This window comes from Neopelma chrysocephalum, unplaced genomic scaffold (genome assembly GCF_003984885.1).
Source record: "Neopelma chrysocephalum unplaced genomic scaffold, ASM398488v2 Primary Assembly neopelma1_165, whole genome shotgun sequence".
Lineage (NCBI taxonomy): Eukaryota > Metazoa > Chordata > Aves > Passeriformes > Pipridae > Neopelma > Neopelma chrysocephalum.
This window is the reverse complement of record NW_020897827.1, coordinates 327879-352503: the sequence shown is the minus strand read 5'-3', so window position 1 is coordinate 352503 and position 24625 is coordinate 327879. Positions and strand designations below refer to the sequence as shown.

The window sequence follows — 24625 nt, the reverse complement described above, 5'->3', positions numbered from 1 at the left end:
CGGGCCCGACCCCGGTGCTTCCCCCGCGGGCCCGGCGCCGCCGGAGGGCGCGGGAGGCTCAGTCGTGACAGGCGGCGCGGGCAGCCCAAGGGGCCTTCGGTAGCGGCGGCGCCGGCGAGAGCGGGACCGGGACGGGTGAGGGGGAGAGCGGGAACGGGGACGGGAAAGGGAACGGGAACGAGGACGGGAACGGGTAAGGGGGAGAGAGGGAACGGGTGAGGGAACGAGGACGGGAAAGGAGCGGGAGCGGGGACGGGTGAGGGAGAGAGAGGGGAGGGACCGGGAGCGGGAGGCTCGGAGTGGGAACGGGAGCGGGTCGGAGCGGGGTCAGAGGCGGGCCCAGGGCCGGTGCCCCGGTGCGGCCGCGGGCCCTGCGGGCGGGCACTCAGTCACCTCCCCCCCGTCCCCAGCATGGACACCGACCTGTACGACGAGTTCGGGAACTACATCGGGCCCGAGCTGGACTCGGACGATGACGATGATGAGCTGGGCCGGGAGGCCAAGGACCTGGATGAGGTGAGGGGGGGGATGGCCCGGCCCCGAGGCTGCTCCTGCCCCGGGCGGGACTGGGATCTCGTCCCCGGGGTCGGGGTGGGGTTGGGGTTTAAAGGACTCTCCAGATGCCCGGGGTGAAGGGAAAGGCAAAGCTCCTGCTGGGGTCACGGTGAGGACTGGGAGCTCCTGCAGCCGGCCTGTGTTTGATTGGTGGTGCCAGTCCTGGGGAGGTTCCCTGTCCCTTTCAGGGTCTCCTCAGAAGCTGAGGCTGCATCAGGAGCCAGATCCCCCCGGGGGGAGGCAGATGGAGACCCCAGGGTCACCAGGGGAGGAGGAGCAGGGTGGGGGGAGCAAAGGGGCTGAGCCACGAGGGGAAGGAGGAGGTAGTTCCCATCTCCTGTGGGTCTGTGTGGGATGGGGGGGTGTTGTGTGTGAGCTGGGGTTGGAGTCCCTGCCTGTGCTGGTGTCTCTGCAAGCCCAGGGACTGTTCATTTTCCTGAGGAAGGGCTGTGCTGCTCTCCCAGGAGCTGCTCCCGGGGCACCTCTGTGGGGTGCTGTGGGTCCCTGGCTGGGGTTGAGCTGAGGGTGGGCCCTGTTTGCAGCTGGAGGATGATGATGATGACGATGACATGGGGGAGCACGACGAGGATCACCCCGGCATGGAGGTGGTGCTCCACGAGGACAAGAAGTACTACCCCACAGCTGAGGAGGTGTACGGGCCTGAGGTGGAAACCATCGTGCAGGAGGAGGACACACAGCCACTCACTGGTGAGTGGGCAGGGAGGGAAATGGGTTTCTCTTCTGTGCTGCCCCTTTGGAGCCCCCTCACAGCCCCAGGAACACACACAGACTCTTGTTTGTCCGGTGTTTGTGCAGGTTTGGGCTCTCGTGGTTGTTCCAAATCCCAAATAGAAAAGGAGCAACCAGCAGAGACTTGAAAGATGTTTAAGGAGAAGCTAAATACATTTAAGTCATCTCCTTTGATCCCTTTACACTGGAATATTTCTGTTGGAAGGGCCCTGCAGTGACCCTCTCCTGCAGCTGCTTTGATAAAGAGAATCTGTCAGCTGGAAAACTGGGGGTTTGATGGCAAAACTCCCTGTTCCTGGGGGTTGTTCCTGGTTTGGGGGCTCTGGGTGCAGTTTGTTGTTCTTTCTCTTGTTTCAGAGCCCATTATTAAACCCGTGAAGACCAAGAAGTTCTCCCTGATGGAGCAGACGCTGCCAGTCACTGTCTATGAGATGGAGTGAGTGCTGGGGGGGTCAGCTCGAGCTGTCACCACTGCTGGTCCCCCCTGCCCTGAGGGGTCCTGCCCTAGGCTGGGAGGGGTGGCAGATTTTTGGAGGGCTCTGGCTTGGTGTCTGTCTGACCCCAGCAGCTGCTTCCCAAGTTCTGAACCAAGGACAAGAGGAAGGAAATGCAGGACAGACCATTTCCCAGATGTTTTCCCTCCCCAGCACAGCGCAGGGCTCGGACACAGAGGGGGAATCTCATCTTGAGAGTTGAGATAAAGTTCCATAGTCAGAGCCTCTTGTGGCTCAGGAAATACTTATGGAATGGTTTGACATGGAAGGGACCTTAAAGTTCGTCTTGTTCCACCCCCTGCCATGGGCAGGGACACCTTCCACCAGCCCAGGTTGCTCCAAGCCCCGTCCAACCTGGCCTGGGACACTTCCAGGGATCCAAGGGCAGCCACAGCTTCTCTGGGCACCCTGTTAAATATCCATGTGGCACACGTCATATTGGGACATTTTGGGTTGATCCCAGTCTCAAATTAGACCCCATCTATCCTGGAGGAGCTCCCACTGGGAATTCTTATGCTGCTGGGTGAGTGCAGAGCTCTGTGCAGGTCAGCAGGACCGTGGGTGTGGTGGTGCCTGCTGGTTGTAGCCCAAAGCAGCCCCTGAGACACCAGGACTGGGAGAAAATCTCTGGAAAAAAATTCAAACTAACTTAAAGATAACATCTCACACAAGTTTGATGTGGAACAAAAAACATAATTTGCTTTTTCTATTAAAAATCTGATCTTGGCATCAGCGTTTTTGTGCACTGTGGTGGGTGGAGGGTCCGTGTCCCCTGCTGCAATGTGTTTGTGCTGTCCCTGTTTGGGATGAGCAGATGGAGCTGTGGGAGTGTCCTTGGGCTCATCTCTCCATGTGCCACTTCATGGCCAGTCAGAGCTTTTCCCAGGTTTTAAAGGTCTCTCCATGTGGATCCCAGAAGCAGGAACAGCTGAGCAGCAGCCCCAGTGTGAGCAGTCCTTCTGCCTGGCATCCAGCAGCTTCTTGTTTTCCAGAGGGAACAGGATGTTCCTGGAGCTGGTGCTCACTCATGGATTCCCAGGGCTGTTTTGGGAGAGTCCATCCCTGCTGCTTTTGCCCAGGGGGTTTCAACAGAACCAGAGCAGAGCCCAAGAGCTGCTGGGGCTGGTTTTCCTCAGCAGTTCCTTTGGCTCAGTCATTATCCACTGATTCCCTGCTCCCTGTGTGCTCTGTTCATCCCATTTGTAATTAATTCCTTTTGGTCCTGTTTGTTGATATAAATGGTTAGGATGGGGCCCAGAGAAATTCTTTGTGGGACGTTGCCAGAAACCTGTGAGTTGGGTATCGATTTCCCATTCAGCCTTATTTTCAGACCAATTAGCAAGCTTTTAATCAGGGTTAGTATTGATTTCTGTATTTTTTAGCTCTTAATCGAAATGTTGTACGTTAAGAAGTCTACTGCATCAGTGAAAACTTAATCTGTTTAAAAAGGAGGTGATTTGACAGCACTTATTCTCTGCGGGCCTGTGGCAGTGGCTGCATGTTTTATAGCATCCCATTATTTTTTAGGGTTGGCAATTTAGGCTCTCAATTATCTTTTGGCCAGGATCCCTGCAGAAGTGACTTGGCCCATCATTACCCAGCTCGGTTGCTGGTTCCAAAAAGACTTAAATTCCATTACTGTTTCCTTGAGTCCCTGGAACGTCACTGTTTTAAGACCCGAAAATCAGAATTAATGGTCTGTGGACCCCCTGGCTGCCTCCAAAGCTCTGTGGGGTGCTTGTTATCCAGCACAGTGATTTACTTGACTGCCTGCCACGGTTTGAGTGGAAGTGCTTCATCATCTGAGTGCATGGATGTGACTTTTGCTCCAGCACTGACTGGAAGAGAAGAAAAATATTCAATAATATTCCATCGCTGGCAGCTTTGCCGGCTCCGTCTCCTCCCACCCACTGCCATCTGTCTGGGACTCCAACTCTCTTGTCCTCCCCATCTGGGAAGTGGGATTCTTCCCCCGCAGGGCACTGGCGGGATGGAAGTTTGGCGAGGATTCAGGGGGTACCTTGGATGGAAAGCGTGGCTGAGATGGCACCTGCTTTTCTTAGACACGGCAGGAGCCTCCAACAGTCTTTTGTGTTTTGTTCCCCCAGTTTCCTGGCAGATCTCATGGACAACTCGGAGCTGATCCGGAATGTGACTCTGTGTGGGCACCTGCACCACGGCAAGGTAGTGGGAACATCCAAAGTGTAGTGATAGTAATGGTGACCTCTCTGTTGTTTGCTTTGCCATCTCTCCACAGCAGCACCTTCTGCTCCTCTTGCTGATTCACTTATAGGATTGAGGAATGGTTTGGGTGGGAAGGACCTTAAAGCCCACCCAGTCCCACCCCGTGCCATGGCCAGGGACACCTTCCACTAGCCCAGGTTGCTCCAAGACCCATCCAACCTGACCTTGGACACTTCCAGGGATCCAGGGGCAGCCACAGCTTCTCTGGGCAACCTGTGCCAGGGCCTCCCCACCCTCCCAGGGAAGGATTCCTTCCCAATATCCCATCTAACCCAACCCTTCTTCGGCTTAAAGCCATTCCCCCTTGTCCCGTCCCTCCAGGCCCTTGTGAAATTCGTAGATTTTCTCATAGGTTGAATCTGTAGGTTTTACAATAACGTGCCCAAGGTTCTCTGTGCTGCTGCAGGAGGGCTGGGGTTGTGTTTGTCCCTGTCTGAGTGGAGTCACCTCCTTTCCCTGCTCTTTCCCAGACATGTTTTGTCGACTGCCTGATAGAACAGACGCACCCGGAGATCCGGAAGCGCTACGACCAGGATGTGAGTGAGCTCCTGATCTATTCCTGCCCTGCCCTGGGAACAGGGATGGGGTGGCTTTTGCACCCTGAGGGAGGCTTTTACATCCCCTGTGCCTGGGGACAAGGTGATTCAGGGACTGGAATGTAGGACTGGAGAGCCAGAGCTCAGTCCTACCTCCGCCTCTGTCACTTACTCACCCCCTTAACTGTGTGTCTGAGTTACTGTGTGTCCTGCCCCAGATTTATTATTTGAGACCAAAATGTGATGTTCTGACTCTTATTTTGCCTTTGCAGCTCTGCTACACTGATATATTGTTCACAGAGCAAGAGGTGAGTGGTCTTGCAGTGATTTTTCCAGTTGTCTCATGCTTTACTCAGTTACAGTAGGCAGTTTTCTTGTCCATTTTAACACCTTTTTGTGCTTTCCACATTTTGGTTATTTTCTTTATCTGCTCCTCCTGTTTGCCTCAGTAAGATCCCTGGTCCAGCTTTCTTCCATTTCCCACAACCCTCGTCTCCGTGGATGATTTATAAGCTGTGTAATGTTAAACCTACAGCAGAGTCACCCCAGCATGTGGGTAACTCTTATTTGCTTTGAGAGAAAGAGGGGGAAGAGGTTTGCAGCAGTTGTGGATGAGGAGAAAAACTGTTTCAAAATAAATACATTTCTCCTCCTTTTCCTTAGCTGGCTCCATGTGGTTGGACATGAGTGGGAGGTTTATTTGGTGGCATGACCAGAACAATCCTATGAAGCATTTTTTTCTCTTCATCTTAACGCTCTACTTTATGCTCTGTGTGATCAAGTCTTGCACTTTGAGGTGTAACTTGGCAGCTGCAGAGGGTGAAAGCACAGACAAACATGCACATTCTGTGTCTGGTGTTGCATATTTGTGCCTCCTCAGCTGGCATCAGGCACGGGGGGTGCAGTGGTGGCTCACCAGTATGAACCAGTACAACCGGGGCAGCTGGGCTGGGTACTGCAGTGATCTGATGTTGTTATTCCTTCCCTGGGAGTAACAGCATGTCCTGCATGGATGTTAACTTCTTTCCATCTTTCTGATTTTTGCTTGGTCACCTTCTACATCTGCTCATGGTGATCATTGTATTTACTTTTGACCTGCTAATCCTGCTTTCCTGTGTTTCAGAGGGGGGTGGGGATCAAGAGCACCCCAGTGACAATTGTTCTGCCAGACACCAAAGGAAAGTCTTTCCTCTTCAACATCATTGACACTCCAGGTGATTGTGCAATCCTGAAAATCCTGCTTTGGGAACCACTTGGCTTTGTTTTGTATTTTTTATAGCTGATTCCAGCCTGGTCCTGAACCTTTAGCTGAGTTCATTCCTCTGAAGTCACTTCCAGCAGTAACAACTGCAGCTGGCCCTTAGTCATGCAGTCACAGCATGGTTTGGGGTTAAGAGACCTTAAAGACCATCTAGTTGCAACCCCCTGCCATGGGCAGGAATAAGTCAGGCCTGTTTTTGTGATTAGCTGGCCTGATTGAGGGCTGATGAGGCTGAAAGGGTGTTTCACTCCAGAATACAAACAGCACAGGTAAATTGGCTTTTCCTGGTGTTTGCAGTGGGACTGTGCTTTGCTCAAACGCTGTTACCCCACAGCAAGACTCAGCAAATTCCCTTGAGCCTCTGACAGGCTCCTCTGGAGGGAACATAATCACAGGTCAACTTGTTTTAAGAAACTTTAGGAAAGAGGGTCTTGGGACACATCTGCTGAGCTGCAGCTCAGGCTGAGGGAGGCTAGAGCAGGAGGAGGAGGCTGCAGGGAGAGGCATCTGTTGTCTTTGCTGAGGAGAAATCTTCCTCCTTTTCCCGAAGTACTTGCAAAGAGCTGTGAGAAAAACAGTAACAAATGTGAGGAAAAGTGCCTGTTAAACAAGTTGTTGTGGATATTCTCAAAAAAAAGCATTAAAGCTGAAGTTGAATCCCCACGGGGAGCTCTGGCAGCCGCTCCCGGGTCCCTGTCTGGGGAGGAAGCCATCTCTGTTCTGCCTCCCTGGGTACCAGCAACCAAAGGAATCTGCAGAGCCTCCCACCCTCTGTGCTGCTGCATCAGGGCTTTCTCTGCCTCCACTCACCACCTCTCTGTGGTTTTGAAGGTCACGTCAATTTTTCCGACGAGGTCACAGCCGGCCTTCGCATCTCGGATGGCGTCGTGCTCTTCATCGATGCGGCTGAGGGGGTGAGTGCCGGCTTCTCCTAGGGGTGATCCTCAGCATCCCTTCTCTGGAGTCTCTGCTCCTGCCTGGGATGAAGGCCTGGGGTGGGTTCAGCTTGCCAGGGTGAAGGTTTTTTGGAGGACGGGTTGGGAGTGAGTTTTCCATCCAAACAGGCAGTGACGCCTCTGGCTCCTGTGTCCAGGCTGATGTGATTCGTGTGGCCTGTAGGCTGATTATTCAACTTGTGTGCATCTCCATCCCCATGATACCTAAAACTGAGCAGGTTATTTATACCAGAGATGTCCACAGGCTTGGATTCAAGGAATTCAGTTGGGTCAGCACCTATCTCTGAGCTTCAGGAGGATTAGCTGATCACTGATGGCTGAGCCTGGGCTTTTCTGCAGCCTGGCAGCAGTGTAGGGGTCACTGGCTGCCCCTCACGCCCCAGATAGCATTTCATGGAGGCTTTCCTGGGGCTCTGAGCCGGTTGTTCCCTGCAGGTGATGCTGAACACGGAGCGGCTGATCAAGCACGCGGTGCAGGAGAGGTTGGCAGTGACCGTGTGCATCAACAAGATCGACCGGCTCATCCTGGAGCTCAAACTGCCCCCGACAGATGCTTATTACAAACTCAGACACATTGTAGATGAAGTTAATGGTCTCATCAGGTGAGGGGGTTTGTGTCCCTGTCCCACTGCAAGTTCTTCTCTCTGTGTATGCCTGAGAACCCATTAGTTTGTCTCTTGATACATTGAATCAGAGAAAATGGGGCAGGAAGAACCATTGGAAATTTATTTCTACCAATATGTTGAATTAGGGAGGATTGGCTCTTCCTGACAAGCTTCATGGGATTTCATTTTCCCCCCCATTTTATTTGTCCTCCATTAAGAAGTAGGGACAGAGCAGTGAGCTTCTGCATTCCCAAATATCTCAAATTATCCAGAAATTATCCAGATTGTGTCCCAAACTGGAGGTTGAGATGTCTCAAAGCTCCTAAATATTTGCTAAAAAACCAGGAGGGACTTGCTGTTCCAACCCCTAAACAAAGATATGATGCTGATATAATCAAATCTCCTTGCCAGCCCTGCTCAGGGAAGGGAGGGACATTTTGGTAGCCATGCATCATTTCTGTGTATTCTGCATCCAGGGAATTTTTTTAACAACCTTCTGCCCTTCAAGTGTGTGTGGATTTGCACACGGGCTCCCTGGCATGTCTCTGTTCAGTGTGTGCTGGCACCAGGCAGCTGGGAGGAGGGTAATTCATCCTAGCTTGCCTGTGAGCTCATTAAAACTGTTTTGATTAAATTCTGTCCTTGTATTATCTTTTCCCTTACTTGGTTGACCAACTTGGATGCTTTTTTTAGGGAAAGAAAACCTCCCCCAGACAAAAAAATCCAAAGCACTTGTGCTGGTAACTTTTCAGTTCCAGGATCTTTAAATCTTTGCACATTAATGCTTTGAAGTTTCTAGGCAGAAAATGTTCCTGACCCTGAAATTCCGACGGCGAACGAGTTGCAGCTTAAAGATGCTGCTTGGCAATGCAGGAACCCTGCCTGTCACATACTGCTGTTGGGTGTGGGAAGTGGGTTGGAGTGTCTCCTTTGGTTCATAACATTGATTTGGGTTTGTTTTCCTCCTCTCAGCATGTATTCCACGGACGAGAACCTGGTGCTGTCTCCCCTTCTGGGGAACGTGTGTTTCTCCAGCTCGCAGTACAGCATCTGCTTCACGCTGGGGTCTTTTGCAAAGATTTATGCAGACACATATGGTGAGGATTATCCAGAAACCTGGTGCACTTCAACATCTCGTTCCCCAACCTTTTTTTGTTGAGGTTTTCTAAGCCCTGCAGCTTTCCCAGCACAGAGATGGCCAGTGTTTGTGTTCGGGAATTGCTGGGAGATGGGAGGAACTGCAGAGCTGAGCCTTGGAGGGCAGAAAGCAGAAATACAGTTTTAGCTGGGTATTTTCTCCTGATAAATGTTTCTTGAGTGAGAAGCCAAGATTTTATACATACCCTAAAGCAGGAATAACAAGCCCTGCTCTGGCAGTTGAAGGCAGGTGTGTGAGTCGTGCTTTGCCTCCTTATCAGCAGCTCAGGAGAGAAGCAGTTAAGCTCTTCCTGCCTTTTCCCAAAACTCTCCGGAGTCTGAGACTGAGCTGCAGCTGGGCACAAGCTTGGCCCACAAGGTTTTGCACTCTTGCCCTCATTCTTTTTTAAGAAACTCTCTTTTTCTGTCTTGGATGTAATTTCCTGCTCCCCAGGTGCCCACTCAGGGCAATCTGCTGTGTGGAGCAGCAGGCTCTGTGCTGGCATGAGCAGCTGCACAGCCCAGGTTTTTGAAGTCTCCCACTGGGGAATTCAGGGATCTGTAGGAGCCGTGAGGGGGGGAGGAAGGAGGTTGTAAAGCAGCTGGCCCAGCTCCTGCAAAGAAGTTGGCCTGAGGGAGGATGAAGTTGTAGAGGTCAGGGACCGGTGTGTCAGGACTGTCAGGGAGTTTGGAGCAGTAAATGAGCTCCCTGGGTGTCACAGCATTAACTCAGAGCCTGCTGGGATGAGACCTCGTCTTTGGGGGGCTGAGAAGAGCACAGTCAGCAGGAGATGCCACCCATGTGGGGCAAGAAGGAGCTGGTGGGGTACTTGGAGTCGGGAATATTGGATTCTGGTCATCAGGGATTGTGTGTGCAGCCACCACACATCAGCTGACAGGAGTTAGAGCGGTTTAAGTGTCCAAATAACAGCCACCATAAAATTCCTTGTGCTCACACATCTGCCCACAGCCAAAGCTTGTTTGGAAACTGCTGTAGGTTTTCACCGTGTCCTGTTATTTGTAAATTCACCGTGACAGCCAGCACTGCTCTGCTCCCTCAGCACTGGGCGTTTGGCTGAGAAAGAGAGAGGAACCTGGAGATGTTCAGCAGGGCAGAAAATGCTGGTGCTGAGCCTGAGGGGTGGAGGGCAGCCCAGCACCTTGGCACTGCAGTGTCAGTCACAGCGTTCCCGTTTGGAAGTGCAGCAGATGTGACTGGGCTCCTGCAGCGCTGTGTCTGGCAGCCAGTGCTCCTCAGCTCTGACCTCCTGGGTAGCTGAGAGAGCTGGAGTGTTCCAGTCTGTGAACCTCAGTGTCCCTGGGCTGCTGGGGACATCCTCAGTGGGCTGTATCTCCTCACCTTGGCCTGGTCTCCCCAGGTCAGGGCTTAATCTTTCACTCGGAGTTGGGACCTGGCGTTCACTCACCAGCATCAGTTCATTAAATTGAATCCTCAGGGCTGTTTTAAAAGCCAAAAAGTAAAGATTTCCAAGCTGAGAGAAATACATCTGATTCTGTCATTTGCTTTTTCCCTTTAGGAGACATCAATTATCAGGAGTTTGCCAAGCGGCTTTGGGGCGACATCTACTTCAACCCGAAGACGTAAGAACCCTGTTTGAATGTCTGTTACTTTTTTCCTGGGATTTTTCCTTCTTTCCCTGTAAAATGTGGACTAGGTGACCACCCAAGGTCATTCCAACCTGATCCTATGATCCTGTAGTATGATGGAGTAGTATCTGGAAGGGTTGAGTCAGGCCTCCTGCCTGGTGTGAATCCACGTGGTCCTCCTGAATCCCATAAGCAGGAGCAGAGAGGCTCCTTTGTTTGGAGTAAGCCTGGCCCTGACAGCTTCCTGGGGCTCAGGAGGGAGAAGAGGATAACCTGGCAGGAGCAGAGGCTGTGTTGGGGTTCCAGGCTGCAGTTCTTGCTCCTCATGTCTCTCCTCTGATCTCCAACAGCCGCAAGTTCACCAAAAAGGCCCCAACGAGCAGTTCCCAGCGCAGCTTTGTGGAGTTCATTCTGGAGCCCCTGTACAAGATCTTGGCTCAGGTATGTGGTAGTTCTTTCTCCTGTCTTTTCTCTCTTTCTCCAGCCAGGAGCAGTGAGGACCTGGGCTGTGGCTGATGAGTCTGGTGCCTGTGGGACTCTTCTGTCCCGTTCTGCAGCCTGATCTTCACAAGGGTTGATTTGGGGGTGCAGAGCAGCAGTGACAAACTCCATAACAATTGTTCCTTGCAAATGCAGCCCCGTATTTGCAGTAAATAGAACTGCCCTTAGTGTTCCTGGTGTGCCCTGATAGCAGCCAAGTGGTAGTGCTTGGACTTGGACAAAGACTTGGAGCACAAGTCTGATGAGGAGCAGCTGAGGGAGCTGGGGGGGCTCAGCCTGGAGAAAAGGAGGCTCAGGGGGGACCTTCTGGCTCTGCAACTCCCTGACAGGAGGGGAGAGCCAGGGAGGGTCAGGCTCTGCTCCCAGGGAACAAGGGACAGCACAAGAGGAAATGGCCTCAAGTTGTGCCAGGGGAGGTTTAGGTTGGATATTGGGGAAAATTTTTTCACCAAAAGGGTGGTCAGGCATTGGCACAGGCTGCCCAGGGCAGTGGTGGAGTCACTATCCCTGGAAGTGTTCAAAAAACATGTAGATGTGGTACTTGGGCACATGGGTTAGTGGTGGACTTGTTCTAGTGGTTGTATATAAATATAGGGCTTTTCCAACCTTAATGATTCCATGATCCTGTGATTTGACCCATCTGGCTCTCGTGTGAGCTCTAAACTGGTGCAGGTCCAGATCCCTGCGGGTGGTGTGTGAACCTGCACCTGGGAGTTACTGGCTTGGACCCCCCCACTGAAGTGAGAGTGGGGCTTCTTGTCTTGCAGGTTGTGGGGGATGTGGACACGACCCTGCCCAGGACCCTGGATGAACTTGGCATCCACCTGACCAAAGAGGAATTGAAGCTGAACATTCGGCCCCTCCTGCGGCTGGTTTGCAAGAAGTTCTTTGGGGAGTTCACAGGTAAAAGCTGTTTGTCTTCCCCTCCACAATCTTCCCTGTACCCTCAATACCTCCCACCAAAGTTAAGGGCTATATTTTGGCCACTGGGTGCTCACTTGCACAGACCCTGCAGAGCTTTCCAAATGTAAACCATTAAACCACCTGCCCGCAGGACACCGCCCACCTCTCCCCACTGCTGTGGGTGCACTGTGGTCACAGTGGCTTTGCCTTGTGCTTGTGGAGTCTGTTTCTTTCCTCCACACTGGTTAATCCTGTCCTCAGCAAGTGTCCCTGTTCCAGGCTTTGTGGACATGTGTGTGCAGCACATCCCCTCCCCGAAGGTGGGGGCCAAGACGAAGATCGAGCACACCTACACCGGCGGCGTGGACTCGGACCTGGGCGAGGCCATGAGCGAATGTGACCCCGACGTAAGGAAACTTGTGTTTATTTTGAGTGTCCAAACCCAAGGCAAACAGGCCCTGCTCTCCCTGCCCTCACAGGGCAGCTGCCTCCCAGCCAGCCATCTGCACAGATTTCACTCACAGCACTCTGAAACCTCTCATCCGACACTGGCACAAATCTCTTCACTCTGAGGAGCTTCAGCTGCCTGCCAGGGCAGCCCTGGAGAGAGGGAATTGTTTGACAGTGTTCAGAGAAGAACAGGACTAGGTCAGGACTCCAGAGCACGTGGGAGAGCTGCAGGGTGGTTTTGTGTCCTTTTGTTGCCTTTTTGTCCCTTTTCCTTGAAGTTTGATTCTCTTCCCAAACTGAGAAAACTGATCTGAACTGTGCTGATAAAAATAACCCTGCATTAGTTAGTCAGCACCTTTCCACTGAAAGCCCTGCAAAACCTTCCTCCTCAAACAGCTTGCACTGAGCTGTCACTCGGAGTTGTCTGGAGCCACCAACGCCGGCAGCTGAGGGAGGAATTTGCCTGTGACTTTTGCTCTGATGTCTGCAGAGAAAATGAGTCTCTTATTTTAATGAGTTGTGATTATCCACATAACACTCCACACTGGTGACTGTCACCACATCACCAGGGTGGAGTGACCTTGTGGGACTGGAGGCTGTGGTCTGTGGGGGCTCAGGTGCTCTGCCCTGGGCGGGTTTGCAGGCCAGCAGGTGACATTTCTCCTCATGGCTTTGTCCCAGCCACCGTTTGCTGCTCTGCAGGAAGAGGGATGGGAGCTCCAGAACAGTCCACCAAGGTCATTCCAGGGGTTTCCACACAGGGCAGGGAGATGTAGGGCTTCCAGTGGGAAGAAATGAGGGACTTGGCAAATCAAAAGAAGTATTCCTAAATTCCAGCCCATTAATCCCTTTTATACACGAATCATGGAATCATAGAATATCCTGAGTTGGAAGGGACCCACAAGGACCATCAAAGTCCAGTCCTGCCAGGTCTGTGTGTGTTTCTTGTCTGTGCTTTGGAAGAGGCTCATTTCTCTCTCTCTGTCACGGGAAGGGTCCCTTGATGTGTCACACAACAAAAATGTACAGCACGGATGATGGTGTCCAGTTCCACGCCTTTGGCAGGGTGCTCAGTGGCACCATCCACGCTGGGCAGCCTGTGAAGGTCCTTGGAGAAAACTACACCCTGGAAGACGAGGAGGATTCCCAGATCTGCACCGTCGGACGCCTCTGGATCTCGGTAGCAAGGTGTGGAAAGCTCTGGCAAGGGGCTCACTGGGGAGGGGAGTCACCTGCAGTCAGGTGAGGGGCTGGGGGACAGGGAGAGCTGCAGGGACAGGGAGGAGGAGGGCACTGGAAGGCCTGAGGCTGCAGTGGTGCTCTCCTGCCTTGCAGGTATCACATTGAGGTGAACAGGGTTCCTGCTGGCAACTGGGTGCTGATCGAGGGCGTGGACCAGCCCATCGTGAAGACGGCGACCGTGACGGAGCCCCGGGGCAATGAGGAGGTACCTGCATGGCTGGCATTGCCCAGTGGGTGATGGAGGGTATCCCAAAAGCTCCCCTGGTGAGGCTGAATCCTCATGGCCCTGATGCTGAGGCACAAGAGCCACTGAGGGACGGGGAGCAGCTGTGTCCAACCCTGTGGGCTTCTGTGATGCACTTTCAGCTCTTTGTCCTCTCTGGTTCCAGGCTCAGATCTTCCGACCCTTGAAGTTCAACACCACCTCTGTTATCAAAATAGCAGTGGAGCCAGTGAACCCCTCAGAGCTCCCCAAAATGCTGGATGGTCTCAGGAAAGTCAACAAGAGTTACCCCTCCCTTACAACTAAGGTACTGCTGGGGGCGTTGGACTAAATGATCTCCAGGGGTCCCTTCCAGCCCTGGCTATTCTGTGATTCTCTGTGTGACTGTTTCCAGCCTGTGGTGGGGGCAACCTCTTGGCTGATCTTAAAATAGTTAATTTTTTACTATGGGTTGTTATGTTTGTTGTGGGTCTTTTCATGCTGTTGCATGTTGATCTCATAAATTATGTGGAAATAGCAGAAAAGTATAAATCCAGCAGAAAAACACCCCTTGCTGTGCCAGGGAAGCAGCTTTCTGCAGGGCTCAACAGCACTTCCTGCTGGAAGAGGCTGCAGGAGCTTTTTTTGGGATGCTCTGATCCCAACCAGTGTATTTAAAGCTGATCCTTCCTCAGGCTTGAGTAGGAGCCTGGGAGGCAGGAGCTGTGAGCAGGAATGTTGTCAGCTGAACCCCTCTCTTCTCTTCCAGGTGGAAGAGTCTGGGGAGCACGTGATCCTGGGAACAGGAGAGCTGTACCTGGACTGTGTGATGCACGACCTGCGCAAGATGTATTCCGAGATTGACATCAAGGTGAGGGGCTTTTCCCAGCTGGAAACCCTGCAAAACCAGGGGTTTGTTCCCCTGTCTCAGAAGGATGGGAAAATGAACCTACCTGAACGTACAACATGGATTTTGTCACATCCCTGTAAAAGAAAAAAAAAAAAAGGGCTGTTGGGGTGCAGAAGTGCCTCTTGCAGCCTGACTGTCACACCAATGGGATTGAGAGGCTGAAAATTGTCTTAGAGAAGAGTTTTCCATAATCCAGCCTTTTCCTGTGCCTCAGCCATTACTTGGCTAGCACCAAATAAATAAATTGAGCAGAATTTTTCGTGCCTGGAATCAGGATTAAATCTTCCTGTCTCATTTGAGTGAAGGAATTAGTGAAGCTGCCTGTGAAGCCTCAGTGGTTCATGCACAAAACACTACCAGGTGAACCAGTTTTTTCTTGTAGGTGTTCAGGGCTTTCAAACAGTCTCTTTACAAACAAAAAAGGACTGAAAACAAACCTGTTGTTGTTCCAGGTGGCCGATCCAGTGGTGACATTCTGCGAGACAGTGGTGGAAACGTCCTCCCTGAAGTGCTTTGCTGAGACCCCCAACAAGAAGTAAGAGGCTGTGGGTGAGGGGGGCAGAGGGAGGGTCCATCCCCTGCAGGGGGGCTGTTCCCTCTGGCTTTGTCCACACAAGTGTCCAGCTGAGCTGAACTCAGGAGCACACTGGAGTCCCAGGGGTGTTCCTGTGCTGCGTGGGAGCTCTCAGAATGGAGGGAATACAGATCCACATCCTCCTTTTTACCTGTCACACCTTCTCAGCAGTTCTGTGGGTGTTTCCCAGGCTGGGAGTTGTCCTGGGATCCTGGAGCAGGTGCCACAGAGCCCAGTGCTGCCTCCAGTAACTCCCCAAACAATTTCATGAGCAAAAGCTTTGTCTTCTCGTGTCCATACTTGGATTTGTGCCTTGCTGGTGATGCCCTGGACCCTTGGAGATGTGAGAGCACGGGACATTTTCATACTTGAATTTTCAGGGAAATCAAGATCTGCTGAAGATGGCTTTCCTGTGTTCCCCCATGGTTTCTGGTTCTTCTTGCCCTCCTTTATTCTGAGATACTCTCTCCGTGGTTGGCAGCCTGATTTCTGGGAACAGAGAATTTCCAGTCTTCATGGAATCACAGGATGGTTTGGGTTGGGAGGGACCTTACAGACCATCCAGTTCCAAGCCCTGCTAAGGGCAGGGACACTTTCCACGAGACCAGGTTGTTCCCAGTCTTAGGTGAGGCTTTGACCTTCTGGGCACATGGAATGACCTGTGCTAGGGGCAGGTTACTGGTGTTGGGGGTTCTTGAGCACTTGGTCTGTGTTTACAAGGAGACAGTGACAGCAACAGGCACGTATGGTTTCATCAACCTAACTGTGCTGGAGGCAGGGGGCAGTTGTAGAGTCCCAGAATCATGGAATCAGTAAGGCTGGAAAAGCCCTCTAAGATGATCAAGTTCAACGGTCAGTGTAGCAGCACCACCATGTTCACCATTAAACCAGGTCCTCAAGTGCCACATCCACACATTTTTTGAATACTTCCAGAGATGGGGACTCCACCACTACCCTGGGCAGCCTGTGCCAGGGCTTTGCAACCTTTTCTGTGAAGAAATTTTCCCCAGTATCCAACCTGAGCCTCCCCTGGCACAGCCTGAGGCCGTTCCCTCTCCTCCTGTCCCTTGTTCCCTGGGAGCAGAGCCTGACCCCCCTCAGCTCCCCCCTCCTGTCAGGGGGTTGCAGAGCCAGAAGGTCCCCCCTGAGCCTCCTTTTCTCCAGGCTGAGCCCCCCCAGCTCCCTCAGCTGCTCCTGCTGCTCCAACCCCTTCCCAGCTCCGTTCCCTTCCCTGGGCACGCTCCAGCCCCTCAATGTCTTTCTTGTCCTGAGGGGCTGCCAGTGCCTGATCTTCCCAGTAGCTCCATTCCCATCACTCTCTGGCCTCACTGGGACTGTTTCTCCTCAGGAACAAGATCACCATGATCGCTGAGCCCCTGGAGAAGGGACTGGCAGAGGACATTGAGAATGAAGTGGTGCAGATAACGTGGAACAGGTATGACTGATCTGGGAGAGCAGGAATCCATCTAGGTGCAAATAACTGGGGGAAAAAAGGGAATGCTGGGATCTACAGGGTGCACAGTGTCAGGCAGGGATGCTGGCTTGGTATTGCTGCCAGCCCATCCATGAGCATCTCTGCCCCAGGAAATGGATTGTTCCAGGTAAAAGCTGAGACCATTTTATTACTGAAGGGAGCAGGGTTGCAAATACATTATGGGTGCAAGTCAGATATTTGTTTCCTACAGTTTCTTCCCTTGTTTTTCTGTCAGGAAGAAGCTGGGTGAATTCTTCCAGACCAAATACGACTGGGATTTGCTGGCTGCCCGTTCCATCTGGGCCTTTGGGCCGGATGCCACTGGCCCAAACATCCTGGTAGATGACACACTGCCCTCAGAGGTGAGGGGGGGGTCATGCTTCAGTGAGACCTTTGTCCCGTGGTGCCAGGAGGTTCCCACTCCTCCCAGAACTTCCAGCAAGGCCCTGGTGCAGTTGGGTTGCTCATTGTTTGCCACAGCTCAGACCTGGTGCCCTTTCCCCACCACAGCTGTTATTTTTCAGGTGGTGCTGTTTGGGCCAATGTCTTAAAACTTGTCAGCTAAAGGGCCTGCCTTTCAGGGGCACCAAAATATGGACCCTTAATATATAGCTCTGTGTGCCAAGCTCTGAAGCTGATGATTCTGAGCTGTGAGAGCAAGGGGTGGACATTGAGGGTGCATTGCTGCTCTTTTAGGAACTGGCTTTTAACTGGGGTCTGGCTGTTACTGCTTCTGGTACAGGTTTGGTTTCTGAAGCTGTCTGTCTGTCTGTCTGTCTGTCTGTCTGTCTGTCTGTAGGTGGACAAGTCCCTTCTGGGCTCGGTGAAGGACAGCATTGTGCAGGGATTCCAGTGGGGGACCAGGGAAGGGCCCCTCTGTGATGAATGTAAGTGGGACCTGTGGGGGAATGGAACTAATGACAGGATTGATTAAGAATTTAATCTCTGAGCGTTCAGGTGTCCAAGGCCAGGTTGGAGGGGGCTTGGAGCAACCTGGGCTAGTGGAAGGTGTCCCTGCACATGGCAGGGGGTGGGACTAGATGGACTTTAATGTCCCTCCCAACCCAAACCATTCCACGATTCTATGACATGCAGCGTTACAACGTGGTCGTGCTTTTCCTGCTGGAATTAAATTTAGGAGAACTGCTGGTGTCTCTGGGCGTTGGGGCATGTGGAGATGCAGCTGGTGCTGGCAGAGGACATCCCCCCAGGTCACCCTGTGTCACTTGTCCCTTCACAGTGATCCGCAACGTGAAGTTCAAGATCCTGGACGCGGTGATTGCGCAGGAGCCCCTGCACAGGGGCGGGGGGCAGATCATCCCCACGGCCCGCAGGGTTGTGTACTCTGCCTTCCTCATGGTGAGGCTTTGCTGTGTGTGACGGGCTGGGCTGGGCTGGGCTGGGCTCCTGCCCCGGGGATGCTGGTTTAGACTGACTCACCCATCCAGTAATGTCTCCCATGCTCTTGAAGGGCTGCACTACGAGTGGTCACATTCCAGCCTGGGTGGAAGCTGGTGTGCATCTCCTCGCTCTCCCCTCCCTGCTCCTGCCTGCCATGAGGGAGAGGGAAGTGTATGACTCATGACCAGAAGGAGAAAAGCTCCATTCAGTGTCCATGACGTTGGTTTGGGTGTCCACAGGGCAGCAGGAGCCCTGCAATGCCTGGTTGGGTGCTGGGTTTGACTAAAGAATGCCAGTCCCTGAGTCTTGCTTGAGCTGTACTGGTGGTGCTGGAGGCTCAGTGGGTCGTGTCCCTGTCTCCTCACAGGCCACCCCTCGTCTGATGGAGCCCTATTACTTCGTGGAGGTGCAGGCCCCCGCTGACTGCGTGTCCGCCGTGTACACGGTGCTGGCCCGGCGCAGGTGAGCTGCTCCCACCCCCTGGAGTGCTGCAGAGCTGCAGCTTTGGGAGCTGGGTTGGTGGAGACTCCCACAGTCCTGGCACTGCTTGTGAAGTGAGGGCAAAGTCTGCACCAAGTGACAGCTGGAAGCTTCCTGACTGATCCTGGCTGTGTGGGGAGGGATGTCCGGGATTGTGCCTGGTTCTTCCCGAGTGTCAGAGGAGAGAATACACGAAGGGATGTGCTCCCCACCAGGAACACTGTGCTCAGCTCTGGGCCCCCAGCACAGGAAGGACATGAACCTGCTCAAGCAGGTCCAGAGGAGGCCACAAAGATGCTCAGAGGGCTGGAACAACTTCCCTGTGCAAACAGGCTGGGAGAGCTGGGGTGGTTCAACCTGGAGAAGAGAAGGCTCCAGGGGGACCTTAGAACCCTTTCCAGTGCCTAAAGGGGCTCCAAGAGAGCTGGGGAGGGACTTTGGACAAGTGCCTGGAGGGACAGGACAAGGAGGAATGGCTTCACACTGCCAGAGGGCAGGGTTAGATGGGATATTGGGAAGGAATTCTTTCCTATGAGGGTGGGGAGGCCCTAACACAGGGGCCCAGAGAAGCTGTGGCTGCTCCATCCCTGGAAGTGTCCAGGGCCAGGTTGGACAGGGCTTGGAGTAACCTGGGCTAGTGGAAGGTGTCCCTGCCCATGGCAGGGGGTGGAATGGGACAGGATTTAAGGTCCCTTTCCACCCAGACCATTCCCTGGTTCTGTGACACTTAGGAAGACCAATCTTTTGACATGTTTGCAGAGGCCACGTGACACAGGATGCTCCAATCCCGGGCTCTCCTCTCTACACCATCAAAGCCTTCATCCCAGCCATTGACTCCTTCGGGTTTGAGACTGACTTGAGGACCCACACACAGGGACAAGCCTTCTCCCTGTCTGTCTTCCACCACTGGCAGGTGAGTCCATGTCCTGGGGAAACAGGGAAGAGGGGCAGGTGGGATCAGGTACCAGGTAGGTGCTGTCAGTGCCAGAGCTCACACAGGGCAGGACAACATCTCTGGAGAGTTTCCTCAGAGGATTTTGGGGAGGCTTTGTGCACCAGCTGTTCCATGTCTGCCAGGGCTTTGTTCCAAGTCCCATCACACCTTGTCCTAACGAGGGAGCACCGAATGCTGCTGCTGGCTGAGTGTCAAGGTCCTGGAGTGCCCAGGGAGAGGAATCCTCAGGGGGAGGGAATGTTTGGATGCAGTCTGCAGCCTGGGGAGCAGGAGCCTTGGAGCAGGGGTCAGATTCACTGATCTGATGTAAGACATGGGGTGCCACACTTAAGCTTTGCCTCTCACAGAAGGTGTTTTAAACCTGTAGAAAACAAAGTTTGGGACAAAATACTGTTCTCTGGTCACTTCTGTGTCTGGGACAAGTCAGGTCCTGTGGGAGCCACTGCTGTGAGGTGCACAGTGACTTGGGTACAGCCAGGTGGGAGCAGCAGCTACGGGCTGAGCCTAAAGGTCAAGATGTGAAAGCCCAAGGCTGAACTCTGAAAGAACAAACACGCCTGGTTTGTGGAGAGGGTTGTGCTGACTGAGACCCACATGGGCTGGGCTGGTTATTTTAGGGGTCTTATGCTACACCAGCCCCTGGGGAAGGTGGGACATGTCCTTGGCTTGTGTTTTCAACACCGTGTTAGTGACTTCCCCCAGGCGTGAACACCAGCAGTGACACAAGTCTGTGTGTGCCAGGAGAACAGAAGGGATGTTGGGGATGTCTGCAGGGCCCAGGGGTGTTTCCTGTTGCAGTTTGGGGTCTCCAGGAGGTTGAACCAGCTCCAACAGCACTCTCATGTCCTGGCCCTGTGTTCCAGATTGTGCCTGGGGACCCCTTGGACAAGAGCATCGTGATCCGGCCGCTGGAGCCGCAGCCGGCCCCTCACCTGGCCCGCGAGTTCATGATCAAGACCCGGCGCAGGAAGGTAGGTCTGGGAGCAATCCCTGCAGGGTCCCTCTGGCCCAGCAGCTGAGCTGTTGCAGTGTTGACCCTTGAGTGTGCCACGTCCCCTCTGTGTTCCCAGAGTGCTCCAATGTCCTTCCAGGGCTTCCCCAGTGCTGCCTGGCAGTGCCTGTGGGGGTCCCATCTGTGACTCCAGCCCAAACCAGGATCCTGCGGCCTCCACTGAGCCCCACTCCCTCCCCAGCCTCTCTGACTCCTCGATGGCCTGGTTTAGCCCCCTTGCCCCGCAGAAAAAGCAGGAACTGGTTTCTGAGCTGGACTGAAGGGCTGGAGGGGCTCCCAGGGCCACAGAGGGAGCAGAAGGAATCAAGCTCCCCCCGTGGGAGGGCAGTGAGGTGGTAGATACGCTCAGCAACTGCACGTTCACAGCCTCCTGAGGGGTGTTAGATGCCTTCAAGCTGCAGAAAAGCACCTCATGCCTCCTCTGGAGCCCAAAAGTTTATCTTACTGCGGGACACGAGGGCTTTTAGGTGGGATCTCCGTGGGGTGGCTGTGTGGGGAGTAACCCTGGCCTTGTGTTACCCCACAGGGCCTGAGTGAGGACGTGAGCATCAGCAAGTTCTTCGACGACCCCATGTTGCTGGAACTGGCCAAGCAGGACGTTGTTCTCAACTACCCCATGTGAACGTGCAGCCCTGGCCGGCAGCTCTCGGTCCTTCCCCGTCCCTGCCTGCCCAGCCCTGGCTCCTGGAGGCTCAGGGCACACAGGAAGCTGCTCCTCAGATCGCTTTTCCATGGCTGTGGAAGTCTCCCTGGGCATTCATGGACCATTTGTGGGCATTCCCTGTATGGGGAGCAGCCCAGAGCCCTGATCCTTTCTGTACTGTGACCTCCAGTGAGGAGGTTTTCCCCTTGGATTGGCTCCTCCAGGCACATGGAGCAGAGCACTGTGAATATGTCGGGATTCCTGAGGGCTGGGCCTAAACAGGGGGTCAGGCATTTGGGGCAGCTGAGGAGGGGAGGATTCTGGGGAGGGGAATCTGGGGGGCAGCGCTTCTACCTGCTCCCTGGGTGAAGAGATGAGTGTGGCTTTGACCTTTTTGTACCCCTTTTTTGAACCCTTGTAAACATTTAGTACAAACTTCTAAGCTAGGCTTAGTCTGATCATGCTCAGAGATGGGAATGCTGGGGAAGCCTTCCTGGTGCTCCCAGCATGTGCTGCCCCAATTTCCCCCATCCTCAGCTCTGATTCCCCTTGTCCCAGCCCCAAGGATCAAGTCATCCCACTCCTGCCTGTGGTAGCAAACAGAGCAGTCAGCCTAGGACAAAACTTGTCTTGAATTTTCTTCCTTTCTCACTAGATCTTGTTGAGTTTTCAGGGATCTCCTCAGCTGCTCCTGCTCTGCAAGGTTTTAGTGCTCCATCTCCTTTCCCCTGCCCTGGCTGTGCCCCTAGACTCTGTCCTGGGTCACTCCTGAGCACGTGCTGTGGCACCAGGGCTGGCTCACAGCTCCTGGGGACATTCCTGCCCTCCCTGGCCCCTGGCTGCCCCCAGCCCAACCTGGGCTGGCCCTGCCCTGATGCTGCCTTGCTGGGTTTGGCCCTGGCAGCCTGGTCCATCCCAGAGACAATGCTGGGAGCCTGTCCCAGGACATCCCTGCACTTGGAGAGGCTCGAAGTGTCTCTGAGGGCAGCAGCACATCAGGAGCAGAGGGTAAAGCCAAGGACAACCTCCTACCAGCTGCTGGTGGAAACTGGGAGGTGCTGGGCTGACACAGGCGTGGAGGATGGGAAACATCCACAGGAAAGCATGTTCAGCCATCCTGCTGCCTACTGGGTCTGTGTGGAAACTGGATGTTATGGGGGATAATTCAGGGCCAGTGGAGCTTGGAAAACAGGGAGGGGAAGGATTTCCTGCCTGCAGACACCGGCATGGCCCCATCCCATCTCCCAGCAGGAGGGCACACGGTGCCGAGGCTCCAGCCCTGTCACCGGGCTCAGCCATTCCTGCCAGGCAGTGCTGGGAGGGTCCCCACTGCCTCCCACACCCATCCTGGCGCTGGAGCCTCACTGGCAGCGTGTTCCCCCTCTGTCCGGGGGGAAGGGGGAGCTCAATCCCTGCTTGGCACAGGCAAGACACCACCCTGGCACCCCCATGGTCTCGCTGGGGGTGCTTGTCCCCTCCCAGTACAGCCCAGCACCACACTGGGCCCCCAGGGGCCAGGCCAGGCGTCTCCTGGAGCAGTCCCTAGATGCTCTGCAGCAGGATCGGGGGGGGGCCGGCATTGCCTGTGCTGCACAGCACGTCCCAGGGCTCCGGGGTGGACCCTGGCTCTGGAGCCAACAGCTCAGCTGCTCCGTGGCGGGTTTGTCCCAGGAAGGGGACATCCCCCGTCCCACCCCGGGCTCTGCAGGGCCGGATAACGCAGCTGGAGGGTCCCACGGGGACACCCAGGCACCAAAGGGCATCAGCGCTGGTTCTCCCTGCCCTGGGAGAGCAGAACCGCGGGGCTGCGCTGCCCGATGGATCCCTGCGGATCCCAGCATCCCTCTGGATCCCTGCGGATCCGAGCAGCGCCCAGGCCGCCACCCCGGGAAAGGGCGGCGGGGCAGGCGTGGGAAGGAGCCGGTTCTCACGCAGGCTCTTCCCAGCGGCTGGAAAACACTGACCCGCAGCGGGGCCTGAGCCCTCGCAGCCGAAAACCTGGTCCCGCGCACGTGAGCTGGGAATTTTCCACGGAAACGGCTCTGCCCTGGGAATGGGGGCTGTGCGGCTGCACCCTGACCCCCCCACCCCCACCCCGACCTCTTCCACGCGGCTGGAATTTCCCCGCACAAAGGAGCTCTGTTGGGCGCGGGTGCCTCGGGGAGTGTCCCTGCCCGGGCCCCGGAGCAGGTAAACTGAGGCCACGGAGCGTGCTGGGGGCTCCATCCTTGGCACGAGCTGGGCAGGGCTCGGCACTGGGACACAGCAGGGCCAGCGGTGATGAGTGACCCTGTCCTGACCCTCCAGTTGTTCCCATCTGTCCCCATCCCCAGGTCCCTGGGGCACATGGCACCTTGAGCAGCCAGCTCCTTGTGGGATGAGCCCCAGCCCCGGGCCCAGTGTCCCTGTCCCCATCCTGCTCCTGGTGATCCTGGCTGCGGCCCTCCTCATAGAATCAAAGAATCATAGAATCAGACGGGTTGGAAAAGACCTCTGAGATCATCGAGTCCAACCCTTGATCCGCTACCACCACAGTTGCTAGACCATGGCACTAAGTGCCACATCCAGCCTCATCTGAAAAACCTCCAGGGACGGAGAATCCACCACTTCCCTGGGCAGCCCATTCCAATGGCTGATTACCCTCTCTGTAAAGAATTTCTTTGTAATATCTAACCTAAACCTCCCCTGGCACAGCTTAAGGCCATGCCCTCTTGTCCTACTGCTGATTGCCTGGGAGAAGAGACCAACCCCCACCTGCCCATTGTCCTTGTCCCTGTCCTGCTCCCAGTGCCCCCACCCTGCTCCTGCTGTCCCTGTCCACAGCCTTATTCCCACTGTCCCCATCCCTGTCCTTCTCCCCATGTCTCTGTCCCCATCCTGCTCCCCGTGTCCTCATCCCCCTCCTGCTCCCAGAGCCCCCACCCTGCTCCCCCATGTCCCTATGCACATCCCTGTGCACATCCCAGTGTTCCTATCCTTGTCCTGCTCCCCATGTCCCTGTCCCCATCCTGCTCCCTGTGTTCTTGTCCCTTTCCTGCTCCTGATGCCCCCATCCCACCCTGCTTTGGTCTCCCTGTCTCCACCCTGCCCAATGTCCCCATTCCCATCCTGCTCCCAGTGTCCCTATCACTCATTCTGCTCCCACTGCCTCCATTCTTGTCCTGCTCCCCATGTCCCCATCCTCCTCCCAGTGTCTTTGTCCCCTTCCTGTTCCCAGTGCCCTCATCCTGCTCTGGTGTCCATCCACAGCCCTGCTCCCACTGTCCCCATCACAGCCCTGCTCCCCGTGTCCCTGTCCCCATCCTGCTCCATGTCCTTGTCCCTGTCCCGTTTCTGAATTCCCACCCTGCTCCTGTCCTCATCCTGCTCCCCCATGTCCCTGTCCCCACCCTGCTCCTGCTATCCTCATCCCCATCCTGCTCCCAATGTCCCCATCACTGTCCTGCTCCCCGTGTCCCTGTCCCCATCCTGCTTGCAGTGTCATTGTCCCTGTCCTGCTCCTGATTTCCCCATCCCACCCTGCTCCTGTCCCTGTCCTGCTCCCTAAGACCCCGATCCCCATCCTGCTCCTGGTGTCCCTGTCACAGCCCTGCTCCAGTGTCCCCATGTGTCTGTTCTGTTGGCAGTGTCCTTGTCTCCATCCTGCTCCCCGTGTCCTTGTCCCTACCCCTCTCCCGGTGTCCCGTTCTGGGGATGTCCCCGTTCTCTCACGTGCTGTCACCACCCGTGTCC

General features: G+C 54.6%; 1 protein-coding gene across 1 annotated transcript; it reads left to right on the top strand.

The window, feature by feature from the left end:
- The first annotated feature begins 33 nt into the window (after window positions 1-33).
- EFTUD2 (elongation factor Tu GTP binding domain containing 2) lies at window positions 34-21332 on the top strand. Its single transcript, XM_027701665.1, has 28 exons — window positions 34-135; window positions 411-516; window positions 1098-1263; window positions 1663-1741; window positions 3908-3983; window positions 4514-4579; window positions 4852-4887; window positions 5703-5793; window positions 6672-6754; window positions 7232-7398; window positions 8374-8498; window positions 10077-10140; window positions 10497-10587; window positions 11415-11550; window positions 11830-11957; window positions 12995-13188; window positions 13336-13447; window positions 13632-13772; window positions 14214-14315; window positions 14807-14889; window positions 16277-16363; window positions 16638-16764; window positions 17202-17289; window positions 17643-17761; window positions 18171-18265; window positions 19043-19196; window positions 20102-20209; window positions 20777-21332. Exons 2-28 carry the CDS (start codon window positions 412-414, stop codon window positions 20870-20872), a joined length of 2919 nt encoding a protein of 972 aa, XP_027557466.1. The 5' UTR covers window positions 34-135; window position 411; the 3' UTR covers window positions 20873-21332.
- Window positions 21333-24625: the final 3293 nt, after the last annotated feature.

Coding starts and splice junctions, on each gene's coding strand:
- EFTUD2 (XM_027701665.1), top strand. CDS start 412: ATGGACACCGACCTGTACGACGAGTTCGGGAACTACATCGGGCCCGAG. Junction 5,794..6,671: donor CAACATCATTGACACTCCAG/GTGATTGTGCAA, acceptor GTGGTTTTGAAG/GTCACGTCAATTTTTCCGAC. Junction 6,755..7,231: donor TCATCGATGCGGCTGAGGGG/GTGAGTGCCGGC, acceptor TGTTCCCTGCAG/GTGATGCTGAACACGGAGCG.